At 42.7% G+C, this 22,484-nt stretch overlaps 1 protein-coding gene across 1 annotated transcript in view; it reads right to left on the bottom strand.

Annotated features, from left to right (window-relative positions):
• Positions 1-15,642, bottom strand: part of si:dkeyp-72e1.9 (syntaxin-binding protein 4) — a 66,037-nt gene extending 50,395 nt beyond the window's left edge. The window contains exons 1-3 of the mRNA XM_068003065.1: positions 15,552-15,642; positions 5,264-5,375; positions 2,533-2,606 (exon numbers count right to left, since the gene is read on the bottom strand). Coding sequence (XP_067859166.1) covers positions 2,533-2,606; positions 5,264-5,375; positions 15,552-15,642 — 277 coding nt within the window. The remainder of the gene's footprint in view (positions 1-2,532; positions 2,607-5,263; positions 5,376-15,551) is intronic.
• Positions 15,643-22,484: the final 6,842 nt, after the last annotated feature.

The following is a 22,484-nucleotide window of genomic DNA, read 5'->3' as shown; positions in this document are numbered from 1 at the left end:
TTACACATGTGGACTGTGCTCAGTTACTATTAATACGGTGTGTAGTTGGGACTAAAGTTGTCAATGTTAAAACAGATGCAGATCTATGGGCCCTGATTTTAACTCTGGGCCGGTTTTGGGGAGGTGGGTAGTGAGATGAGTTGAAAACTCACATGCTGCTCCAGAAATGAGGTACGGGCTATTTTAACCCCAGGGCCTCATTTAAATCGAACTGGCCGACTTACCGCCTGGAATGGAAATACTAAAAATGAGAGACAGCCCTTAATTTTGTCACTATTAATTCACTCGCAGTTGTGCAAAGTTTTTAAACCCTGGACAAATTTACAGCCACTCACGTGAGCACCTTGTGTTGAAAAATCCCAAACTAATGTATTTCAATTTTTAAAAAAGTTGGGTGTAAATATAGTGAAAGAAGTAATCAAATATTTTATTCAATTAACATTTCTATTGATGTGTACAGTGATACCTGGTCTCTTGCAAATAGGTTAGTTGTGACACTGGGATTGGTAACAGTAGCAATAAATCCAGCAGCTTGGGATCACTTATATAGATCTGTGTGATCTGATTTACTTAACCCCTGGCCCACATGACATCAGGATCATCTGCTTCCATGTATTAGGTATCTACTGTAAACAAGCAAGGTCACTCCTGCCTACATCTTAATCGTTTAATGATAGGAGTGTGGCATTCACTAGAAAGCAGCAGAACAATGCAGGGGTTTCTCTATCCTTTATTGGATAACAACATCATGTAGAAGTCTCCCTGTGCCATGCACCTCCACCCTGGGAAATAACACTGTGCAATATCCATTAACCTTTACCTTATCGTGCAGAGCTAGCTGGCTTGGTGAGTTTCAGTCAGTTAAGCAGACTCAAGGGACAAAATATTCATTAAATTACTTCATTAAACCTACTTAAACATGGCTTGATGCCGCAAAGTATAGTGATATTCTGCACACGTGCTGGTTTGTGCCCCTATTCCCACTTAGCAAAATTCTAATCTTGGGGAAGGAAGTGAACAGAGAAGATAATAGTTAGGAGGAAGTCAACTCACATTGTGTACAAGTGTATCTTAGTGGCCTGTTGTTGACATGGAACAGGTCACCTCGGTAATCATTCTATTAGGGAAGGTCAAGCACTAAGAATCATATAATCATACAGCACAGAAGGAGGCCATTTGGCCCATTGTGCCTGTGCTGGCTCTTTGAAAGAGCTATCCAATTAGTCCCACTCCCCTGCTCTTTCTCCATAGCCCTGCAAATTTTTCCCCTTCAAGTATTTATCCAATTCCCTTTTGAAAATTACTATTGAATCTGCTTCCACCACCCTTTCTGGCAGTGCATTCCAGATCATAACAACTCACTGCGTAAAAAAAGTCTCCTCATTTCCCCTCTGAGGAGAAAAAAATAGGGAAAATAATAAGTAAGAAAGGACAAGAAAGTGGTCTTTAATCCAAACAGCTCCTACACAGCTGGCACAGAATTGGTATTTCCTTACTGTGCACTCCACTCTTCCAATCAAAGCCAATTACAGCTAGGACCGGCCAGCAGGAATCCCCTCGAAGCTGCCCCTCTCCACTTTCATTTTAACTTCTCTTGCACCTCCTCAGATTATTAGAGTGCTGGATGGGATGTGCATGTTTAATTATGTATTTAATACTCATCATGACAAATTCTATTCTTGCAACCTATTGTGACTGTCTTCCATGGTTCCTGGTGTAACTTCATTAAGGTCAGTAGATGAATACAACTAGCATCAGATGAACCTTTGACTAAAAGCTCGATTTCAGGTTCCATTGAGCTGGTATTAATGAGGTTTAACTGTTGCATTTCTTTGAATAGCTCTAATGGTTCAATAAGTTGCTAAGAAACACAGGCCACGAAGATCCCATATTCCATTGCTGGCCTGTGCTGAGTTAGCTGCTCTTGGCAGCAGTGAAGGTACAACATTGGTCTCCGTGCCCCTGGGATAGGAAGGGGGAAAAATCAGCAATAGTTCCCGTTCATGATGTTTGCACAGTGACTTCTGTTGGGAATGTGCGGATGTTGGATTAGAACAGAATTGGTGTTGGCTGTGGTACCCGCACGGTCAAATAACCTGCCACCGTCAAGGTCACATGTGAATAGTGGCCACCTGGTCGAGATACCAGAGTGTCACCAGCATTTGTGGAACCAAACCCCAGCAAGAAGTCAAACCTTGAGAAGGGGAGAAAAACTGATGAGGGATAAGAAACACCATGTAGATATTTATGCGTGAACAGACATAATCACAGAAGATTTCCTCCTGTGCTAGGCATAGGAACATCACATTTATAAAGAGCAATAAGTATGATTGTGAACTTCAGAATTTTTCTATATCACATCTCCTGGTTCGATGCAACAAAGTCATGATTCAGCATCCAGGAACAAGAGGGATACTTTAATAATGAATATAATTCAAATGCACAAGGTGAAAAGTCCCTTTTCTTCCACATGAAGTTTTTCTCTCCTTCAATACAAAGGAAATGTTTCAGATGAATCACAGGATCACTTACCCAGGCCCTTCTCACAGTCTGTAAAATCTACACAATGCACTCTCCGGTCTACTCCATAGGGGCCCAGTACTGTCCTGGAACAGAAGAAACATATGTTATACTGAGTCCACACTGGATTTCTGAAGAAACAGAGACAAAACACCACTGTCCAGAGCTGATGGATTGTGTAGGAGGCTGGATTCTTAGAAGTCATTGTGTGCTATCAATATAGCAGTAGTACTGGAATTGGATCTTTGTGAAATGCTGAATGCTAGGCCATCAAAATTGAATCAATCCCAAAAATTAAATCCTCAATCCTACCATCAAGGCTACATTACAACAGTGACTATACTTCAAAAGTACTTCATTGGGTGTAAATCCTGAGGTTGCGAAAGGCACTATTTAAATGAAAGTTCTTTCTTTCTTAGAAAGTTGTATTTATTTGGAATTTTCTTCAGTTGAACCTCAAGTGTTTCAGATTTCCAACTTCCTTTTAATTTCTTCTAAAATATTTTCCCAGCACAATGATTTCCCCCTTTTTGTCATCTCACTGCAGATATTTATTGATGTGCTGATTAGGTGGGTGGTTTTTAGTTATTGATCTCTCACATTGAACATTAGCTTTACGCTTCCAAGATATTTTTAGACAAACTTTAGCAGTGGTTCTAGAAGTTTAATGGAACCCAGAGATTTGATAGTTGAAGGGAAATGAAGGTAACTTCAAGTGTTGGCTACTTGCAATTATTATTAAAACCTGGGCTAAAATTCACTGTAAATGTATTTTTTTTCAGTGTTCTCAGATCAGAGAAGGTTAAGAGGAGATTTGATAGAGGTGTTCAAAATCATCAAGGATTTTTTTTTAGAGTAAATAAGGAGAAACTGTTTCCAGTGGCAGAAGGATCGGTAACCAGAGGACACAGATTTAAGGTAATTGGCAAAAGAACCAGAGGCGACATGAGGAAAACATTTTTTACGCAGAGAGTTGTTATGAGCTGGAAAGCACTGCCTGAAAGGGTGGTGGAAGTAGATTCAACACTAACTTTCAAAAGGGAATTGGATAAATACTTGAAGGGGAAATATGGCAGGGCTATAGGGAAAGAGCAGGGGAGTGGGATGAATGGATAGCTCTTTCAAAGAGGCACGATGAACCAAATGGCCTCCTTGTGCGCTTCTATGATTAGCGCGTGTAGATTATTACATTTTTGACTGGATGTTTTATGGGTGTTCTTGGGGTACATTAGTCCCCAAAATTAGGCCTCATTGCACCTGTTTTACGGGCGCAACAAGGTCCAACTTCTAACCCTAGGTCTCTTTCAGCTTAATCCTTGGCTATTTCAACATCATTCATGGATAACATGTGCCAGCCATTTTTGCTATGTATAGATGATAAACTGTTTATAAAAAAACGTGAATCCAGTACACTATTTCAAATTAAACCATGACCGTAGGGCAAGTGAGCACAGGCTCAAACTAATGAAAGGCAAATTAAGGACTAATATCTGGAAATTCTGGCACACATCTGCCTGTTGGGGGCAGGGGCTGTGGGGTGGTGGATATTGTCCAGGGCCCTCCTTCCTCGAACCTGGTCATGGTCCCATCAGCCCCCTGAGCAAAGGGTTGAATCTGTGAATTTTTAAAAAGATTTCCTTTTACCTCTTTGGGGGGTCGAGACCATCCTTGTGTGCTGACTGCCGCTGCTATACCAGTTATCGATTGAGGCTTAGGAGTAGGAACTCTCGCCTGCATAGTTGATCACCCCCAAACCAGGAAAATAGGTTGGGTCTTTGGCAGAAGTCCTGCCCTGACCCTCCTGGATGGATTAAGGATTAAGGAAAAACCAGTCCTTACTGTTTGATATTAAAATGCTGCTAATTGTATTATCCTAAATGTGTTAATGAAGAAATGTAGTTCATGATTTTATAGTCTGAATTCCTCTTTGATAACTTTTGGAAGAAGAGGTTAACTCATTCATTCAGTAGCTTACCTATATCCTAATTGAGGGTTGATAGTGTAAATGTTAATATAATTTAGACTGGCTAATGTAAAATGGTGCAAGCAAGCCAAATTTAGGCATCTAGTAATGGATATTAAATCCCCTGACATTTTTTTGATGAGGAGTTAAGGTGAAATGGTTAAGGATTTTAAGCTTTTGGTCACTTGTCCATATATCTTATCTCCTTATGTGGCTTGGTGTTAAATTTTGTTTGATAACACTCCTGTTATGAGCCTTGGGACGTTTTACTACATTAAAGGCACTATATAAATTCAAGTTGTCGTTGATTAATATTCCTCCAAAGGTTTATGGGTTTATCAGTCCTAGTGTTCTTACACTAATTAGGGCCATGATTTGAAACTCCCAAGATTTTGTAGGGGCACTACTAAACTGGGATTAGTCTCTCAGCAGAATGAATTCATTTGATGCCATTGAAAGTAATTTACAAAACCAACTGAGTGAATTGAACTCTTGCTGAAGAATCAAAGATCACAGTATTTGTACAATTTTAAAGCTGTGTTTGTTGATATGGCAACGTGTTAGCTAAGTCAGAAACTGTATATAAGGGAGCAAGTGAATCAGGTTAGCACCCTGCAGAATTGTCTGTGAGACAGGGATGAAGCTAACCACAACACAAGCAGCTTAGAGAGCAAGATGTTTCAAACTGCGCTTGTTTTTCATAAGTCAATTTAAAGAGACAGTCCACTGGATTGACCAAAAGCAATTGATATAAATCTTAAATCTCCACCAATGCTTAACTTGATGTTGTCATCGTGACTGATGAACTGGAGCTGTTGCCTCCTGAAATTTTCAAGCAATTGCAAGCCGCTGTTAAAGGAGATTGGCATAATAATGATACGTTTTGAGAAGTCTGAAAGTGGACAGACTAAACAAATTAAATTAGTTACTTAATTTCTTACTGGGCGGCACACACGTATTTTCACACTCAAAAGTTAAGTATAGAGTTTACAGAGTTTAAACAACATTAGCGCAAAGGGAAGCAGCTTATTAAAAAACAAAACCACTAACCCTGAGGGAAACAAAAAATCTGGAAAAGGGAGACAAAATATAAAGAGCAAATAAACTAAAAGGTGTGAGAACTCCAGAACAGGGAAGCAGACCTGCAGGAGGTGGAACAAGAGTTAACCGAAGAGTAAGTAGAAATTCAGCAATTAGATGCAGACCTGCAATAAGAGATAAGAATGTTGGGAAACTAAACAACAGTTTTTTCAAAAGGAACCAAGGCATGATCAAAAGATCCAAATAAAGCTGAGATAGTGCCCAAATAGTCACACAACACTATCAAAGGGCCATTGATTGTGTGATACGACTGGCCCAAGAAGCCTCAAGGGACATTTAAAGCAAATAGCCCATGATATACACAATCTCTCTTCAAATAGCCCAGTACATCACGAGATAAAGGACATCAGAAATTTTCATCTCAGTGTCGCCCAGATTTTTAACGCGAACGAGGTGATAATGAGACAATTTTTTTTAAAACTTGCTGCCTGATGCCTATCCAATGCCTGAGTTGAAAATTACCCCTGAGAAGTCCATCTGCCATGGACGTCAGTCCTCTACCACAAGGGAGACAATCTAGCATGACCCGTGGTGGTTATGTCGCACAGGCTTTGTGAAAAAATTTGATCAAAGGACCACAATCACTACAAGGGGTGGTTGGTGGGGTGGGGGGTCACTTCAATTGCACCTTCTGTGCTGCCCTGATCAGATGGGATACCTCTAATGGCCACTGCAGGCAATGTTACCCTGCCAGGGACGGTTAAATTAATCGATGCATTCCAACCCTTGCCAGGGATAACCAATTCCTTACTGTAGTTCCTGTCGGGCTATGTGCCACAATTACTGGTGGCGGTGTGTAGCAGCTGGCATGGTGAATTCAATGGGAAACCACTTCGGAAGAGCAGCGTACATAGCATTGCACTCTCCTGAGTAATGACAGGGCATCATGCTCAAACACAGTGCTCTTGAAGAAGTTTGACCCAAAGAAGCTAGGTACATCCAAACTTGTCAAGGTGGAAAGGCAGGCCATGTTTTTATTGACAAAATAAGAGTACATGGGAGTGACCTGATCCCTATCTGGATTGTCTTACCACTATTATTCAAAGCTAAAGAAAGTGAAAGATTTTTCACAGCTAATGAGCAGGTTTTATCAAGTAATTAAAATGTGCCCATTATAAGTCTTTGATATTTATCTGTCTATGGTATTGTCACCAAAGAAAGGAATCCTTCCAATAAGGTTTACCACATAGATTGGCTAAAAAATATTGTATGGAAGGAGGCTTACTTTGAGAATCAAAGGTATAAAAGGTGGTGCTTATGATACAAGTCATTCAGAGAGATCAGAGAGAGAGATCGGAGAAAACTGACGGCTTCAGATGGATAGAAGGCTCTTGATAAAGAAACCCTTTTGATAAAGAGCCTTCTATCCATCTGAAACCATCAGATTTTTCCTTCTGATGGGCAGTTGCATTAGTTCAGAGAGAATTTGGCACTGAAATTCCATGGGAGTTCTCCCAGTGTCCTGCTGTAACTCTGGCAAGAGACTGGTGGAATCCCCAGGGAAATGGTGTAAATGGCCGTTTTCATGCATTTATGGTGTTATCCTAGAGGTTCTGTTCATCTCCCACCAGAGATATGGAAGACTGGGAGAACCCCCATGAAATTTTAGGGCCCTTAAGTTTAAGAACTCTACTAGCCAGAGATAAGCAAATAATTCAGTGTATTACGTGTTTGATATTAAGAGTTAAACTGGAAACAAAAAGAAGGTAAATTCTGCTGCTAGAGAACAGATATTGGAAGAAGGAAGCGATACTATGACAACAGATGGAGGAGATACATCATCCCAATGTCCTGGAGGCAATCACAAGCATCTGAGAAGGAGGCAAGACCACCAACTCCACATTGACCCAAGAGAACAAGGTTGTATAAGCTCCTGGAATCATTGCTAAATCTGTGAGCTTATTGGCAATAAATAACTTGACTTATAACATGATCGCTAGACTTGTTATTCAAAGCTGTTAACTTGCCAGCTATAGTTTAAACTAACTGTGCTGGTTTTATAACAATCTTGGACATTGAGGGGGTGAATTTCTGTAGGGGTCCCCCACTCTTCCTCCATAACTTCAATAGAAGAGTCACAGTGACCCTGGATAAATGACATAAATGGCCTGTGTAGCCTCAGATATTAATTCCATTAGTTAATAATAGCTACCTTAGTACCTTGCATATGTTACTGTTTGATATAATTCATGATTTTATAGTCTGACTCCCTCTTTGATGACTTTGACAAGAAATGTTTAACTCATTAGCTTACATGTACCCTAATAGGGTATTGATTGTGTAAATGTTAATATAATTTGGACTGGTTAATGCAAGCTAGTTCAAGTGAGCCAAATTTAGGCATCTAGTAATTCCCTAGATGATTAATCCTCAACCTGTCCTTTGATGAGGTGTTAAGGTAAAAAGATTCAGGAATAGACTGGTGCCTTTTTATAAATATTCCTTACCAGGTTTACAGGTTTACCAATTCTACTGTTCTCGCACCATATCCTTTCCATCATAAAGGTCACCTACTCCCACCTCCATAACATCTCCCTCGTGTACTCCACCTCAGCCCATCTGCCACTGAAACCCTCATTCATGCCTTTGTCACATCTGGACTTGACCACTCTAGTATACTTCTTGCTGGCACCCTTCCCTTCACAAACTGCAGCTCATCCAAAGCTCTGCTGCTCGTATCATAGTCCACACCAAACCCCGTTCATCTGTCACTCCAGCCTTGCTAAGATACATTGGCTCCCGTTCTGTCAACATCTTAAATTTAAAATTCTCCTCCTTGTCTTTAAATCCCTCTAAGGCCTTGTCCGTCATTACTTCTGTGACCTCCTCCAGCTTTTTGCGCAGTCCCGCCTCCCCACCTTCGTCCCCCATCACTGAGCCTGCGCCTTCAGTTGCCTAGGTCTCACTCTCTGGAACTCCCTCCCAAAATATCTCCACATCAATTACAAAGAACGTACAGCACATAAACAGGCCATTTGACCCAACAGGCCCATGCCAGTGTTTATGCTCCACGTGAGCCTCGTCCCACCAGTCTTCATCTAACTCTATCAACATATCCCTCTGTTCCCTTCTCCCTCATGTGTTTATCTAGCTTCCCCTTAAATGCATCTTAGAATCATAGAATCGTTACAGCACAGAAGGAGGCCATTTGGCCCATCGAGCCCGTGCCAGCTCTTTGTAAGAGCAATCTAGTTAGTCCCATTCCCCCGGTCTTTCCCTGTAGCCCTGCAAATTTTTTCCCTTCAAGTATTTATCCAATTCCTTTTTGAAAGCGACGATTGAATCTGTACCCTTTCAAACAACATAACTACTTGCCGCATAAAAAAGTTTTTCCTCATGTTGCCTTTGGTTCTTTTGCCAATCACCTTAAATCTGTGTCCACTGGTTCTCAATCCTTCTGCCAATGGCTAGCCGTCTCAACTACTCCTTGTGGTAGCGAGTTCCACATTCTTACCACTCTCCGGGGTGAAGAAGTTTCTCCTGAATTCCCTATTGGATTTGTTAGTGACTGTCTTATATTTATGACCCCTAGTTCTGGACTCCCCTGCAAGTGAAAACATCTTCTTTACACCTACCCTATCAAACCCTTTCATAACCTTAAAGACCTCTATCAGGTCACCTCTGAGTCTTCTCTTTTCTAGAGAAAACAGCTCCCGCCTATTCAATCTTTCCTGATAGGTATAATCTCTCATTTCTGGTATCATCCTAGTAAATCTTTTTTGCACCTTCTCCAGTGTCTCTATATCCTTTTCATAGTGTCGAGACCAGAACTGTTCGCAGTACTCCCAATGTGGTCTAACCAAGGTTCTGTACAAGTTTAGCATTACTTCTTTGCTTTTTAATTCTATCCCTCTAGAAATGAACCCCAGAGCTTAGCTTGCTTTTTTATGGCCTTATTAACCCGCATCACTATGTTTAGTGATTTGTGTATCTGTACCCCTAATCCCTCTGCTCCTCTACCCTGTTTAGACTCTTATTTTCCAAGGAGTATGTGGCCTCCTTATTATTCCTACCAAAATGTACCATTTCACTCTTAACTATATTGAAATTTATTTGCCAATTACATGCCCATTCTGCAAGTTAATTAATGTCTTCCTGTATTTTGTTGCTGTCCTCCTCAGTATTAACTAAAACCCCCCAATTTGGTGTCATCCGTAAATTTTGATTCCCGAGTCTAAATCATTTATGTATATGGTGAACAACAGTGGTCCCAGCACCGATCCTTGTGAGACACCACTTCCCACCTTTTGCCAGTTTGAATAACTACCTTTAACCTCTACTCTCTGATTTCTGATTTGTAGCCAGTTCGCTATCCATTCTGTTACTTGTCCCTCGACTCCACATGCTCTGACCTTAGTCATGAGTCTACAATGTGGTGCCTTATCGAAGGCTGCTGGAAAATCCAAATATATTACATTTACTACATTGCCCTTGTCTACACTTTCTGTTACTTCTTCAAAGAATTCAATAAGGTTGGTCAAACATGACCTTCCCTCTTAAAATCTGTGCTGACTATTCTTTACTTCATTTTCAGTTTCCAGATGTTTATTACATATTTGAGTAAGGATTCCATTAATTTTCCTACCACCGGCATTAAGCTAATTGGTCTATAGTTTCCTGGACTTGTTCTATCTCCTATTTTAAATAAAGGAATCACATTAGCAGTCCACCAGTATTGGCCGGCACTATTCCTTTTTAAATGAATTTTTGTATATGTGTAATAGTACCTTTGCTATCTCTTCCCTAACTTCTTTTAATATGCACGGATGCAATCCATCCGGACCAGGGGTTTTATCCTCTCTAAGCTTGATTAGTTTATCAATTATCTCCCCCCTTTGTATCTTAAATGTCTTTACATCTTTTTTGATCTCTTCTTCTAATGTCATGCCCACCATATTAGTCTCCCTGGTAAATACTGAAACAAAGTAATTATTTAATATTTCAGCCATTTTGCTGTCATTGCCTGTGAGTTTATCGTGTATATCCCTTAGTGGCCCTATCCCTATCCTGATTTTTCTTTTGTTATTTATGTGTCTGTAGGATACTTTACTTTTTTTTGTTATTCCTTGATAATTTAATTTTGCGGTTTCTTTTTGCCTTTCTAATTGTTTTTTTTTACTTCTTTCCTAACCTTTTTGTCATCCTCTCCTTTATTGTCTATGCACTTAGTGTATGCCTTTTTCTTTAGTTTCAATTTTGGCCTTGTATCTTTATTTATCCATGGTGTGTCATTACTGGCTAATTTGTTCTTGCTTTTTAGTGGGATATATTTCTCCTGGACTCTATTGATCACTGTTTTAAATGTTTCCCACTGCTGTTCTATTTCTTTGTTTGTCAGTATATTTTTCCAGTTTATTTTTCCTAGTTCCACTCTCATTCCTCAAAATCAGCTTTTTTCCAATTTATGTCTACCTCCCTCCCCTCCTTCAAGTCCTTCCTTAAAATCTACTCTTTTCTGATGTTTTTGGTCACTCCTCATAATATCTCTCTCTTTCTTTGGCTCAGCATCTGTTTCTCACCACAACTCTGTGAAGCGCCTTGGGACACTATTTCTACATTAAAGGCACTATATAAATCTAGGTGGGTGTTGCTGATTTTTCTCTCTCTCTGTATACGGTGTTTCTCTGTGCTATTTCTGTCTCACTGCTGCTCTGCTATTTCCTTTTGCCCTTTCTGCTGTGTGTGCCTCTGTCTTTCTCCTATTTCTCTTTCTTTTCCTGCTGTTTCTTTCTCTCTCCCTCTACTGTTTTTCTCTCTGTAGCAGGATTTTCAGATTAAAAACCACCGTCAGAACCAGCAGTAATGGTGTCTTAGAGCTCCCACAATCTCCCGCCCCAGAAAAATCAGCGTGTTCTGTTTATCTTATTTTCAGAGAATGTGTGCAGCTGCAATTATCACCCTAGACAGACAGAAATGATAGCGACCACAGCAATATTGGCTGTGTCAGCTGTGGCTCAGCAGTAGCATTCTTGGCTTAGAGTCAGAAGGTTGTGGGTTCAAGTCCCACTTCAGAGAATTAAACACAAAATCTAGGCTGACACTCCAGTACACTACTGAGGGAGTGCTGTACTGTCAGAGGTGATGTCTTTCAGATGAGATGTTAAATCAAGGCCCTGTTAGGTGAATGTAAAAGATCCTGTGCCACTATTTCAAAGAAGAGCTGGGAAGTTCTCCCTGGTGTCCTGGCCTATATTTATCCCTCAATCAACATCACTAAAACAGATTATCTGGGCATTATCACCTTGTTGTGTGTAAATTGGCTGTTGTGTTTCCTACATTACAACAATGACTACATTTAAAAAGTACTTCATTGGCTGCAAAGTGCTTTGGGACGTCCTGAGGTGGTGAAAGGTGCTATAGAAATGCAAGTCTTTCTTTTAAACAGGAATGGATGCATTAAATACCAATAATGGCATTACAACAATAATAGCAAAAGGAAAAAACTGAACCAGAGCCTGGTAGACCTGCAGGATTAGAGGTAACTGGAAGGAAGATTGAGGAGGTCAATGGCTCACTGAAACTAGTCAGAAGAACGTAGGAGATTATCGGCTCAGAGCTGGGTTGAGGTTTGGAATGGGCTCTCTCCACCCAGGTGCTGGGTCACTCAAATCTGTTCACAAGCGTGTGAGCCAGCTGATCAAGCGCTCATGCACGCACAGAAGAGCTCTGCCCTGTAGCATTCTGGGGTCGACCATGGGATAATGCAAGAAGTTCAAATCCCGCACTGATTTCCATCAGAAAACACTGGCAAACAGACACAACCTGGGAAATGCTGATTATCACTGGGAAAGCTGATGGTTGGCATCGATGTATAAGGGTTGGGAACATGCAAGTCATTTTTGAAAAAGTTTTTTCTTTACTGACTTTCACCAATAAATTCCTGGGGGTTTTCCTGGTGAATCAGTAAAAAATTGATTTCCTCCTGAACTTGAGGGAAATAAACGAAATGTATCATAGTTTTCTTATCAAAAAGCAGGACCGATGATGTGTGAGCTTCATATCCATGATGTCAGCAGGCACTTTACATGTGGTACATGCTACGGTGATGTTATACATGTGGTGTGCTTGCATCTCTGAAGCTCCATTTTCCACAGGAAAAGAAAGGAAGGCCATGCAAGTTGGATTTTATAAGAGGATCTGGATCAGCTTTAGGTATTGCTGAGAGGACAGTATTCTTTATATTGCAACAAATGTCAATCTAATTAGCATGGAGTAAGAACAGCAGTGCATTGACACAGTCAGCGACTGATACTCCCCTGAAGACTGAGGTCATCACTTGCTAACACAGCATGACATTGTTTAGTAAAAGCAAAAATTATAACTGTTCCCCAGTGCATAATCAACAATTTTTATTGTTCCCGCCAGTCGTAGTAGGATTTAAAAAAAAATAATTCATTCTCAGGATGTGGGCATCGCTGGAAAGGCCAGCATTTACTGCCCATCCCAAATTGCAATGACATCTCTTTGATTGTAAAAGTCACTCAAAAATGTAAAAGGAAAACAAAAAGCAAAGTGACATCTACAAAAATAAGTCGACCAGTTCACCTTTCACCATTGCAACAGAACGTGCTGAGGGGGATTTACTATTGTGGACAGCACTGTATAAATCTGCTTGTAAGCTACTGAAAATGTAATAAAATTGTTTTTCAGAGAACGTGCCACAGCGCGCACACACACACACACACACACACACACACACACACAGATAACATTCGGCAAACACATGTTCGGAGGCATGAGCAGATAAAACAATCCCTGTAAGTATGTCTGTATCGCTAATGCTCATTAAACTCCTGCTTTAGATACACTTTAGGTTTTCTAAATAGTATTCTGCCTCAGCATTTAAAAGGAGTCCTGATGGTAGGACTTTGTCTTTGAATTGGCCCTAGATCATTTGGCTCTTTAAAAGGGGTAGTGAATGGGCATTTGGCCCAACTGGTTAATTATGGAGCAATGTCACCAAGGTCAGGAGATCTAATTGTTTTTTTAACCAGACAACAACGGCACATTAACTGGGTAGTTCTGAAACACAGACTTACTATACCTGGAACATTCGCTGCTTTTATAAATATCGGTGATTCTGTTTGCTTCTTTATGCCAAAAATTGGACATATTTGGGTAGGAACTAATTGGACCCCTCCCCCACCCTGTGTTATTTTAATCTAAATAAAACGCTGGCAAAGTAGCTGGATATTAAAATCCTTCAGCAAGGATGTGCTGTGTCAGAGATTGTGTGCAGCATATTAATGTAGAGTTTAAAAGGGACTATCTTGGATTAAAGCACAGCTGGATTTTTTCCAGACTAAACATTTTGAAAAATACTATGCTTCTTTGAATAAAGAGCACAGCGAGTGCTCAAAGCTGAGCAAAGACGTTATCAACACTCAATTAAGTAATACCAAGCATTTTCCAACATAAGGCCACAATAAATACCACAGTGAGAGCTTTCTCGTAGATATAAAGTAGAACAGTCAGTGCTGGATAAAGGTATACCAGATCCAAATACAGACTGTATAGAATGCCTGAGATTTCAATGAAACATTTTGTTCTGCCAGCGATGTCATAACAGTTTCATCATAGAGTGGTGGAACATGAGTTCCTACACTAGATTTCCCAACCTCAAGGCTATCCAACGCAGCCAGATAGTTAAAGAGGGTCTATAAGGTTAGTATGCACTCTACAGAGAATAATACATCTGTCAACTCATCTCACCTCATCATACTCTCTCTCCTCTGAGTTCACTGCCCTCCTATCCTCCCTTAATCTCTCCCTCCATATTAACTCCTCTACCCATATTCACGGCCACCGCCTCGACCTTGCCATCTCACGTGGCCTCTCTACTCCCATTGTGTCAATCATGGATAAGGCCATTTCTGTTCACTTCCTTGTATCCCTCTCCACCCACATCCCCCTTCGCTCTCCCAACCCCACTTCCTTCTGTGTTCGCCCTGGAAAAAACTCTCCCCCAGGTCACTTACAACGGCACTTTCAAATTCCCAACTGCCTTTGGCCCTCCATACACCATGACATTTCTGCAGCTACCGATCTGCTCAATCACACCCTCACCTCCACCTCTGATGCCCTTGTCCCCATTAATACGATTACTCTCTCTCACCCTGGTCGTTCCCCTGGGAATGGCCCTCATCTCCGCTCCCTTAAGGCCGAGGACGCAGACTTGAATGTTTATGGCAGACAACTGGTTTAGCCATTCATCGCCAGATCTGTTGGTTCACATAAAACACTATCGGTTCCTGCTCTCCTCTGCCAAAACTGCTCACTATTCCAGGATCATCCTGGAATGCAAAGAAAGCCCCAGGCTTCACTTCTCCGCTACAAACCGTCTTCTTAAACCCCTCTCCCCTGCCCCCTCCACTCTCACCTCCAACGAAAAGTGCTCATGGACTTCTTTGTCACTAAGATTGAGACCATCCATTCAGCTGCCTCTGCTGCTTCCCTCCCTTCCCCTGGCCCACCAAGCCAATTGAGTCCCCCAAGGATCTATCCTTGGCCCCTTCCTGTTTCTCTTCTACATGGTACCCCTTGGCGACATCATCCAAAAACAAAATGTCAGATTCCACATGTACGCTGACGACACCCAGCTCTACCTCATCACCACCTCCTTCGACCCCTCCACTGTCTCTCATTTGTCACATTACTTATCCAACATCCAGTACTGGATGAGCAAAAATTTCCTCCAACTAAATATTGGGAAGACCAAAGCCATTGTCTTTGGTCCCCGCCGCAAACTCCGTTCCCTATCCACCAACTCCAACCTTCGTCCTGGCCACTGTCTGAGGCTGAACCAGACTGTTCACAACCGTGGCGTCCTATTTAACCCTGAGATGAGTTTACGACCACATATCCGCTCCATCATCAAGACCGCCTACTTCCACCTCCGTAACATCGCCTGTCTCCGCCCCTGCCTCAGCTCATCTGCTGCTGAAACCCTCATCCATGCCTTTGTTACCTCCAGACTGGACTGTTTCAGTGCTCTCCCGGCTGGCTTCCCATCTTCCACCCTCCATAAACTTGAGCTCATCCAAAACTCTGCTGCCCATATCCTAACTTGCACCAGGTCCCGTTCTCCCAACACCCCTGTGCTTGCTGACCTACATTGGACCCCGGTCCAGGAACGCCTCGATTTTAAAATTTTCATCCTTGTTTTCAAATCCCTCCATGGCCTCGTCCCTCCCTATCTCTGTGACATCCTCCAGCCCTACAACCCTCTGAGATCTCTGCGCTCCTCCAATTCGTGCCTCTTGTGCATCCCCGATTTTACTCGCTCCACCATTGGTGGCCGTGCCTTCAGCAGCCTAAGTCCTAAGCTCTGGAATTCCCTCCCCAAACTTCTCCGCCTTGCGAACTTTCTCTTCTCCTTTAAGACAGTCCTTAAAATCTACCTCTTTGACCAAGCTTTTGGCCTTCGTTTGTGGCTCAGTGTCAAATTTTATTTGATTACGCTCCTGTGAAGTGCCTTGGGACGTTTCACTACGTTAAAGGTACGTTGTTGTTGTTTTGTTGTTGTAGTAGTAGTAGTAGTAGTAGTAGTAGTAGTAGTAACTTACACATCACTAAAGTAAACCTACCCGTACAGGTTTAGCATTAGTCAGTGGCACCGTGCTATCTGTCTGTCCCAGCTTACTGATGAAGTTGATCCATCTATCTCTTTTCACTAGCCATGCAGCTACTATTAACCTACATTGGGCCACAACGAACTTTCTCAGAGTCCTGCAAAGAACTGAGAGGGCGGACTCGATCGGTTTCTTCTCCGATCAGACAGTCGATGCCATTTGACAGAACGTCTCATCGAAGGAACTGACCAACAGGCACCAGGATGTGGCCTGGATGGTGGTGAGAAAGGCCCTCCCAGTGCGGTCCTTCCAACACGCATGGAACCTCAGTGCCACATCTGTCTCGGCGTGCGGCCCGAGGAACAGTCCGGAGAGCACAACATCCTGTGTCACTGAACTGTTAGGGATGAACCGGGACAGATACCAACGCATCTCTCTCCACACCCTCTGCACACCGCAAGCTGCCCTCAAGGCTGTGGTGGGGAGGAGACTGTCTCCCTTCTCCTGATGGGCTGCCCTTTTGCGCAGAGGGTGTGGAGAGAGATGCGTTGGTATCTGTCCCGGTTCATCCCAAACAGTTCAGTAACACAGGACGTTGTGCTCTACGGACTGTTCCCCGGGTCGCACACCGAGACCGATATCACATGCGGGTGGAAGACTAACAACTTGGTGAAGGAGGCCCTTTGGTCCGCCTGAAACATGCTGGTCCTCCAGCTGAAGGAGCGGTCCACGACCGAGTGTTGCCACCTGGCACACTCCAAGGTTCAGGAGTACGTGCTGCGGGACGCACTGAGGCGAGGTGCGACCCACGCAAAAGCATTATGGGGAAAGGCCATCGTTTAGAGCCCTCCCGCCATTGTATACCGAAGGGCTGGAACCAGAGAAAAACCCCCTCGGGCAGAAATGCAAAATGATAAATGAAGGTAACACAATGTACTGTATCTGTAGCCTGTAATGACTAAATGAAATGAGGCACCCTAGGGTGCCATGAACTGTATGTAAAATATATCGTGCGTAACTGTTTTGATTGTACTGGGACCGTTGAATTGTACTGCATGTACCGTTGCAAATTATATTGTAGTGTTTGAAGTGTGACTTGAATTGTATTGTATGTACCTTTACAAATTTTATGAATAAAGTATATTTTGAGATATATAAAACAACAAGCAAGTACACATTGCGAAGAGCTTCAGTGAACCCACAGATACCACTCCTATTACAGACCTTTGAGCCTCCAATGTCTTGCATTATGTGGTGCCCTCAGTTCCCCAACAACAGAAAACTTTTTTGTTGCAAATAATTGAACAAATTCCCTCCTTCTCTGATCTTGCTCACTCGTACATGCTGTAAACAGCACTGCATTGTGGATTGGAAGAAAAATAAGCTGAAATACAATCACTCTGTTGAAACAATGTTTTTGTTATTGTTGAACTTCCTTTTTAACAAGAAAAAATCAACTTGCATTTATATAGTACTGTTTCACATCTTCAGGATGTTTCAAAACATTTTGCATCCAATTAATTACTTTTGAAGTGCAGCTGTTATTATTCAGGTGAGCGTAGAAGCCAAGTTGCACACAAGGTCCCACAAATAACAAATGAATGAATGACCAGATAGTCTGTTTCTGGTGATGTTGGACGAGAGAGGAATGTTGCCCAGGAAACCAGAGAACTCCCTGCTCTTCTTTGAGTAGTGTCATGGAATATATTGGCCTGGATTTTGTCCTGAAAATAACAGCGAGCCTAACAGTGTTCTTCGTTATTTCAGTGCAAATGATAGAGCAACTTCGGGCGACCGCACATGTGCAGTTAAACGAGGAAATCCAGAAGTTGCTCTATCAGATGTCCTGCTCCTCCATAAGCTTTGCAGGAAGGACATCTTGCCGGCTGGCTCACCATTCAGATGAATGGAACGACGTGAAGTTCCTGCTCTGCCCTGATGGATACGAACTAATCTCGCCAAAAAAAGGTACGTCAAGTTATTTAAATCTAAGCACCCTTAGAGGCGGAGAGGTTTAGGGAAGGAATACCAGAACTTAGGGCCTAGGCAGCTGAAGGCACGGCCGCCAATGATGGAGCGATTAAAATCGGGGATGCGCAAAAGCCACACAAATAAGAAATCATCACTTTCTATTGCTCAAATAGATAAGGTATGAATGGGAGTCTCTTGGCTGTGCATTGTATCATTCACCCTTGACACCTAGGTCTAGAAATTCGGGGATCGATCCCTGCGCCTGAATGGTGAGGCCCCAGGTGCCCCTGATATTGGGCCTTGGGCTTCATTTTCATCAAGCTGGCAGGGCAAGAAAAGGGAACAAAGATCGGGAGATCGGGCCGCTGCTAATGCCGCAGCCAATCTTAGGTAAGTGAGGATGGATTTTCCAATGGAATAGAAAATCAGGCGCAGTGTAAAATGGGCCACTGATTCGCCAAGAGCCCATTGCACATGACTGGCGTAGACCAATTTCACCCCGTAAACCTGTAAATCTCAACACATTAACATTTGAAGAAAATAGGTCATTTCTGACACAGGCTGATGAACACAGGCACTGACATTACTGTGAGGAAACAGCTAGACAAATAGCCCCCATGGAATTGTGGATATCTCATTTTTCTCTGCTGACAGTAAGACAAAAGAAGTCAAAGTCACAGCCATAATTTAAAATAAAACTTTGCTTTATCTAAAGCAATATGAATTGATACAAAATAGAAATATTCCTGCTTCAGGCATGTGCCTGTTCTGATTCTGTCACAGTTCCCCGTCTGGAGTTCCCATCAGTATTTGAAGTAATGGTGATTGAAGTGGTGACTTTAGAAAAGCTTGATATATTTAAACCCATACAACAGTCAACCTTATCCTTCTACTGAAGAACGATGAACAAATGCAAACACTGTTTGCAACATCTTGGGAATGTCTTCAGTTTTAAAACTCCTCAATTCAAAAGCTCCTTCAAGCCCTTGATAAGTTTTAAATGATTGATGCATTCAAGGAGAGACTGAAGATTTTGAAACACTGATAACCCCTGACAGAAGATTTGAAAAATCAAAATGACTAACTTCTAAAAAGAATAATCATTGTTGATTGAATTGCTATTGTGTAACACACTGCAATCAACCAACATGTCAATGATGTACAGTATCAAATGCTCTAGGGTGAAATGGCTTAGACGTGAGCAATTGATTTAAAGAGACTTTAGGGGCATGATTTTTACTTGGAGCTGAGAACATGGGAACATAGGAACAGGAGTCGGCCATTTAGCCCCTCGAGCCTGTTCCGCCATTCAATGAGATCATATGATCTGTAACCTAACTCCATATACCTGCCTTAGCCCCATATCCCTATTAAAATTAACAATCGAGCTAGCATCAACTGCCATTTGCGGAAGAGAGTTCCAAACTTTTACCACCCTTTGTGTGTAGAAGTGTTTTCTAACATCACTCCTGAAAGTCTTGGCTCTAATTTTTAGGCTATGTCCCCTAGTCCTAGACTGCCCTACCAGCGGAAATAATTTCTCTCTATCTACCCCATCAGTTCCCCTTAATATCTTGAAAACTTCAATCAAATCACACCTTAATCTTCTAAATTCCAGGGTCTACAACCCTAGTTTGTGTAATCTCTCCTTGTAATTTAACCCTTGGAGTCCAGGTATCATTCTAGTAAATCTACGCTGTACTCCCTCCAAGGCCAATATATCCTTCTTGAGGTACGGTGCCCATAACTGAACACAGTACTCCAGGTGTGGTCTAACCAGGTCTTTGTATAGCTGTAGCATAACTTCTACCCCCTTGTACTCTAGTCCTCTAGATATAAAGGCCAGCATTCCATTAGCCTTTTTGATTATTTTCTGTACCTGTCCATGACATTTTGATGATCTACGTACATGGACCCCTAACTCTCTCTCTGGATCTCCGCTGTTTCAAGCTTTTCACTGAACTCAACAGGTGGGTAGATTTTCACATGGGAAATCCAGAAGTAATTTGAGAGCGTCGGAATCTGCAATCACAACTCAACTGAAGGCAGTTATTTTTGTTTCCGGGTTTCGCGTCTCCAAGCTACACAGCGGGCGTACTGCACACCCGCATAACGTGATCTGAAGTCTATTATGTAAAGGACCAATGCAAAAATGTATTTTGGAGGAGAAAGAAGGAAATAGAGGTATGGATTTCAAGAGAGCAAAGGCAGCACCCTGGTTCATGGCTGTTTCACTTGAAGTACTGCTGGGTGCAGTGAGAACCAGAAGGGAGGTAATTTACCCAAGTGATGGAAGGAAGAAACCTGGTTCTGCCACCAAGAAGGCATGGATGAAGGTGGCAGAAGAGGTGACTAGCAGGAGCATGGTGCCCAGGTCCTGGCTGCAGTGCAGGAAGCAATTTAATGACCTAACCAGGTCAGGATAAGTGAGTACAATTGCTGATTCATCCACATCCTGTGATGTACAACACCCCTCCTCTCTGTCTTGGCAAGCCTACTCCATCACATCACTCCTCATATCCACTTAAGTTTCAGCAGCAACCATCCTTCACTTTCTATGCACTTGCTCACCTCCCCATTTATGCACCCACCACTGCCACTCACCTCAATCCTTATGCAATGTGATGCATCTGTCTGATAGTCACTCTTTGATTCATCTGTATGATAGTCAGCCTCACCAATGCACTGTATCCATCAGGTGAATACGTCATTTTCAGTCACTCACAGATCTGTTGTTTAGCCCCTTGTAGGAGAAGAGAGTGCAAAATGCAAGGGAGAGGGTCAGGACTAGAGGTGGACCTCCACAAATAGTCCAGCTCACAGGTGCGAAGGAGGAGGCCATGGAGATAAGTGGGACAGCAGCATCTCCATCCATCGGAGATGGAGAGACTGGGATCCCGCATATGCCTGGTGACAGAACTTAAACATCTTTCACATACACGATGACTTTATTTCATCAATGACTGAACTATGAGAAACCGGAGTATGGTGATTGGCAAGATTATTAATTTGCCATAACTGATTCATATCGCTTTCTGTTGTCTTCCAGGGCCTTCTTGCACACAAGATGAATGTGCGGAGATTGACGACATTGATTCCTCAGAGGACCTCATTCCTTCTGAGGGTGCACCGTCACAGGACATACAGTCATGCATCAGCGCAGATACTCGCAGTTAGATGGCTCCTGTTAGCCAGTTAGTTGGGTTGTCACTTGGTGATTCACAGCTCACAAGTGAGCACGAACAGACACTAGTGGCAGGGGCAGCTGTGGAGAGTCCGCGTCAGATGACGCACTCCTCTCCAAGCTCTGCTCAGATGGACACAGATGCTGAACCCTGGGGGTCATTGTTGAGGATGAGGATGATTGAGGTACAGCTGCACCTTTGCAAGATACTGGGAAAAGTGTCACGCACGCTCTCCACAATAACAGAGAGGATGGAAGATTCCAACACCAACATTAGTGGATTGATGTCGCAGGTGAGAATGTGCGAGATGTCTGCCATGGAAAGGGTGGCTGCCTCCATGGAGCTTCAAGCATGGCTCTCAAATGAGTCTATGCAAGCCATGACCACGGATATGCAGGTTCTGCATGCCAACATGTCTGTCGCCTTAAACAGGATGACAGATAACTTATCCGTGGCCTTACAACGCGGCACATTTGTTCACAAAGTTGCTGTCTAGCAGAGTGGTGGAAGTGATGTTGTGCTGGCCTGGGAGAGGGATGATGGCGAATGGGGACATGGAAGTGGGGACTCCATTCAGAGCGCTCCTATGTCTCACACGTTGCCCCCTCCCCCCACCCCGCCGTCTCAACCAGTACCTGAAATGCTGCCTCCTCTCCTGATGGCCAAGTTTGCCCCTGCACAGGTGCAGTTGGAGCATTCTCTGGTGGGGCCCTCAGGGGTTCCAAAAGAATCTCAGCTGTGAGGGCAGGGATCTGAGCAGCCTGCCTCTACCTCTGCTGAAGTCACAGGGGATGCACCACGTAGAAGCAGAAGGAAGCGTAAATTCAAGCAATTGTGGTTCACCAAGGGCATGCACAAAGGTGTTTGAAGAAATGTTATATTGTTAAATTTCCTTTTTTATATATTGACACATTAAATGTATTGATTGGCTCTACTTGCACATCTTGGGCATTATTGCATCCCAAGTGTTAAGTCATCCTTCATTTGCTTCATGATAAATGCCAATACATGACAGTACCCATTGGGTGGATGTGAAATGGGTGCTTGTGTGGTTGAAGGACTGTTTGGTGCGAAGTGGGGGGGACTGGGGAGGTGGTGGTGTTTGTGGTTGTGCCAGCCTAAGTATCTCAATGTCTCTCTTTTGCCACAGTTATTAAGAGAACCTGTGAGAGA

This window comes from Heptranchias perlo, chromosome 22, assembly GCF_035084215.1.
Source record: "Heptranchias perlo isolate sHepPer1 chromosome 22, sHepPer1.hap1, whole genome shotgun sequence".
In the NCBI taxonomy this organism is placed as follows: Eukaryota; Metazoa; Chordata; class Chondrichthyes; order Hexanchiformes; family Hexanchidae; genus Heptranchias; species Heptranchias perlo.
This window is presented reverse-complemented; position numbering and strand designations above follow the sequence as displayed.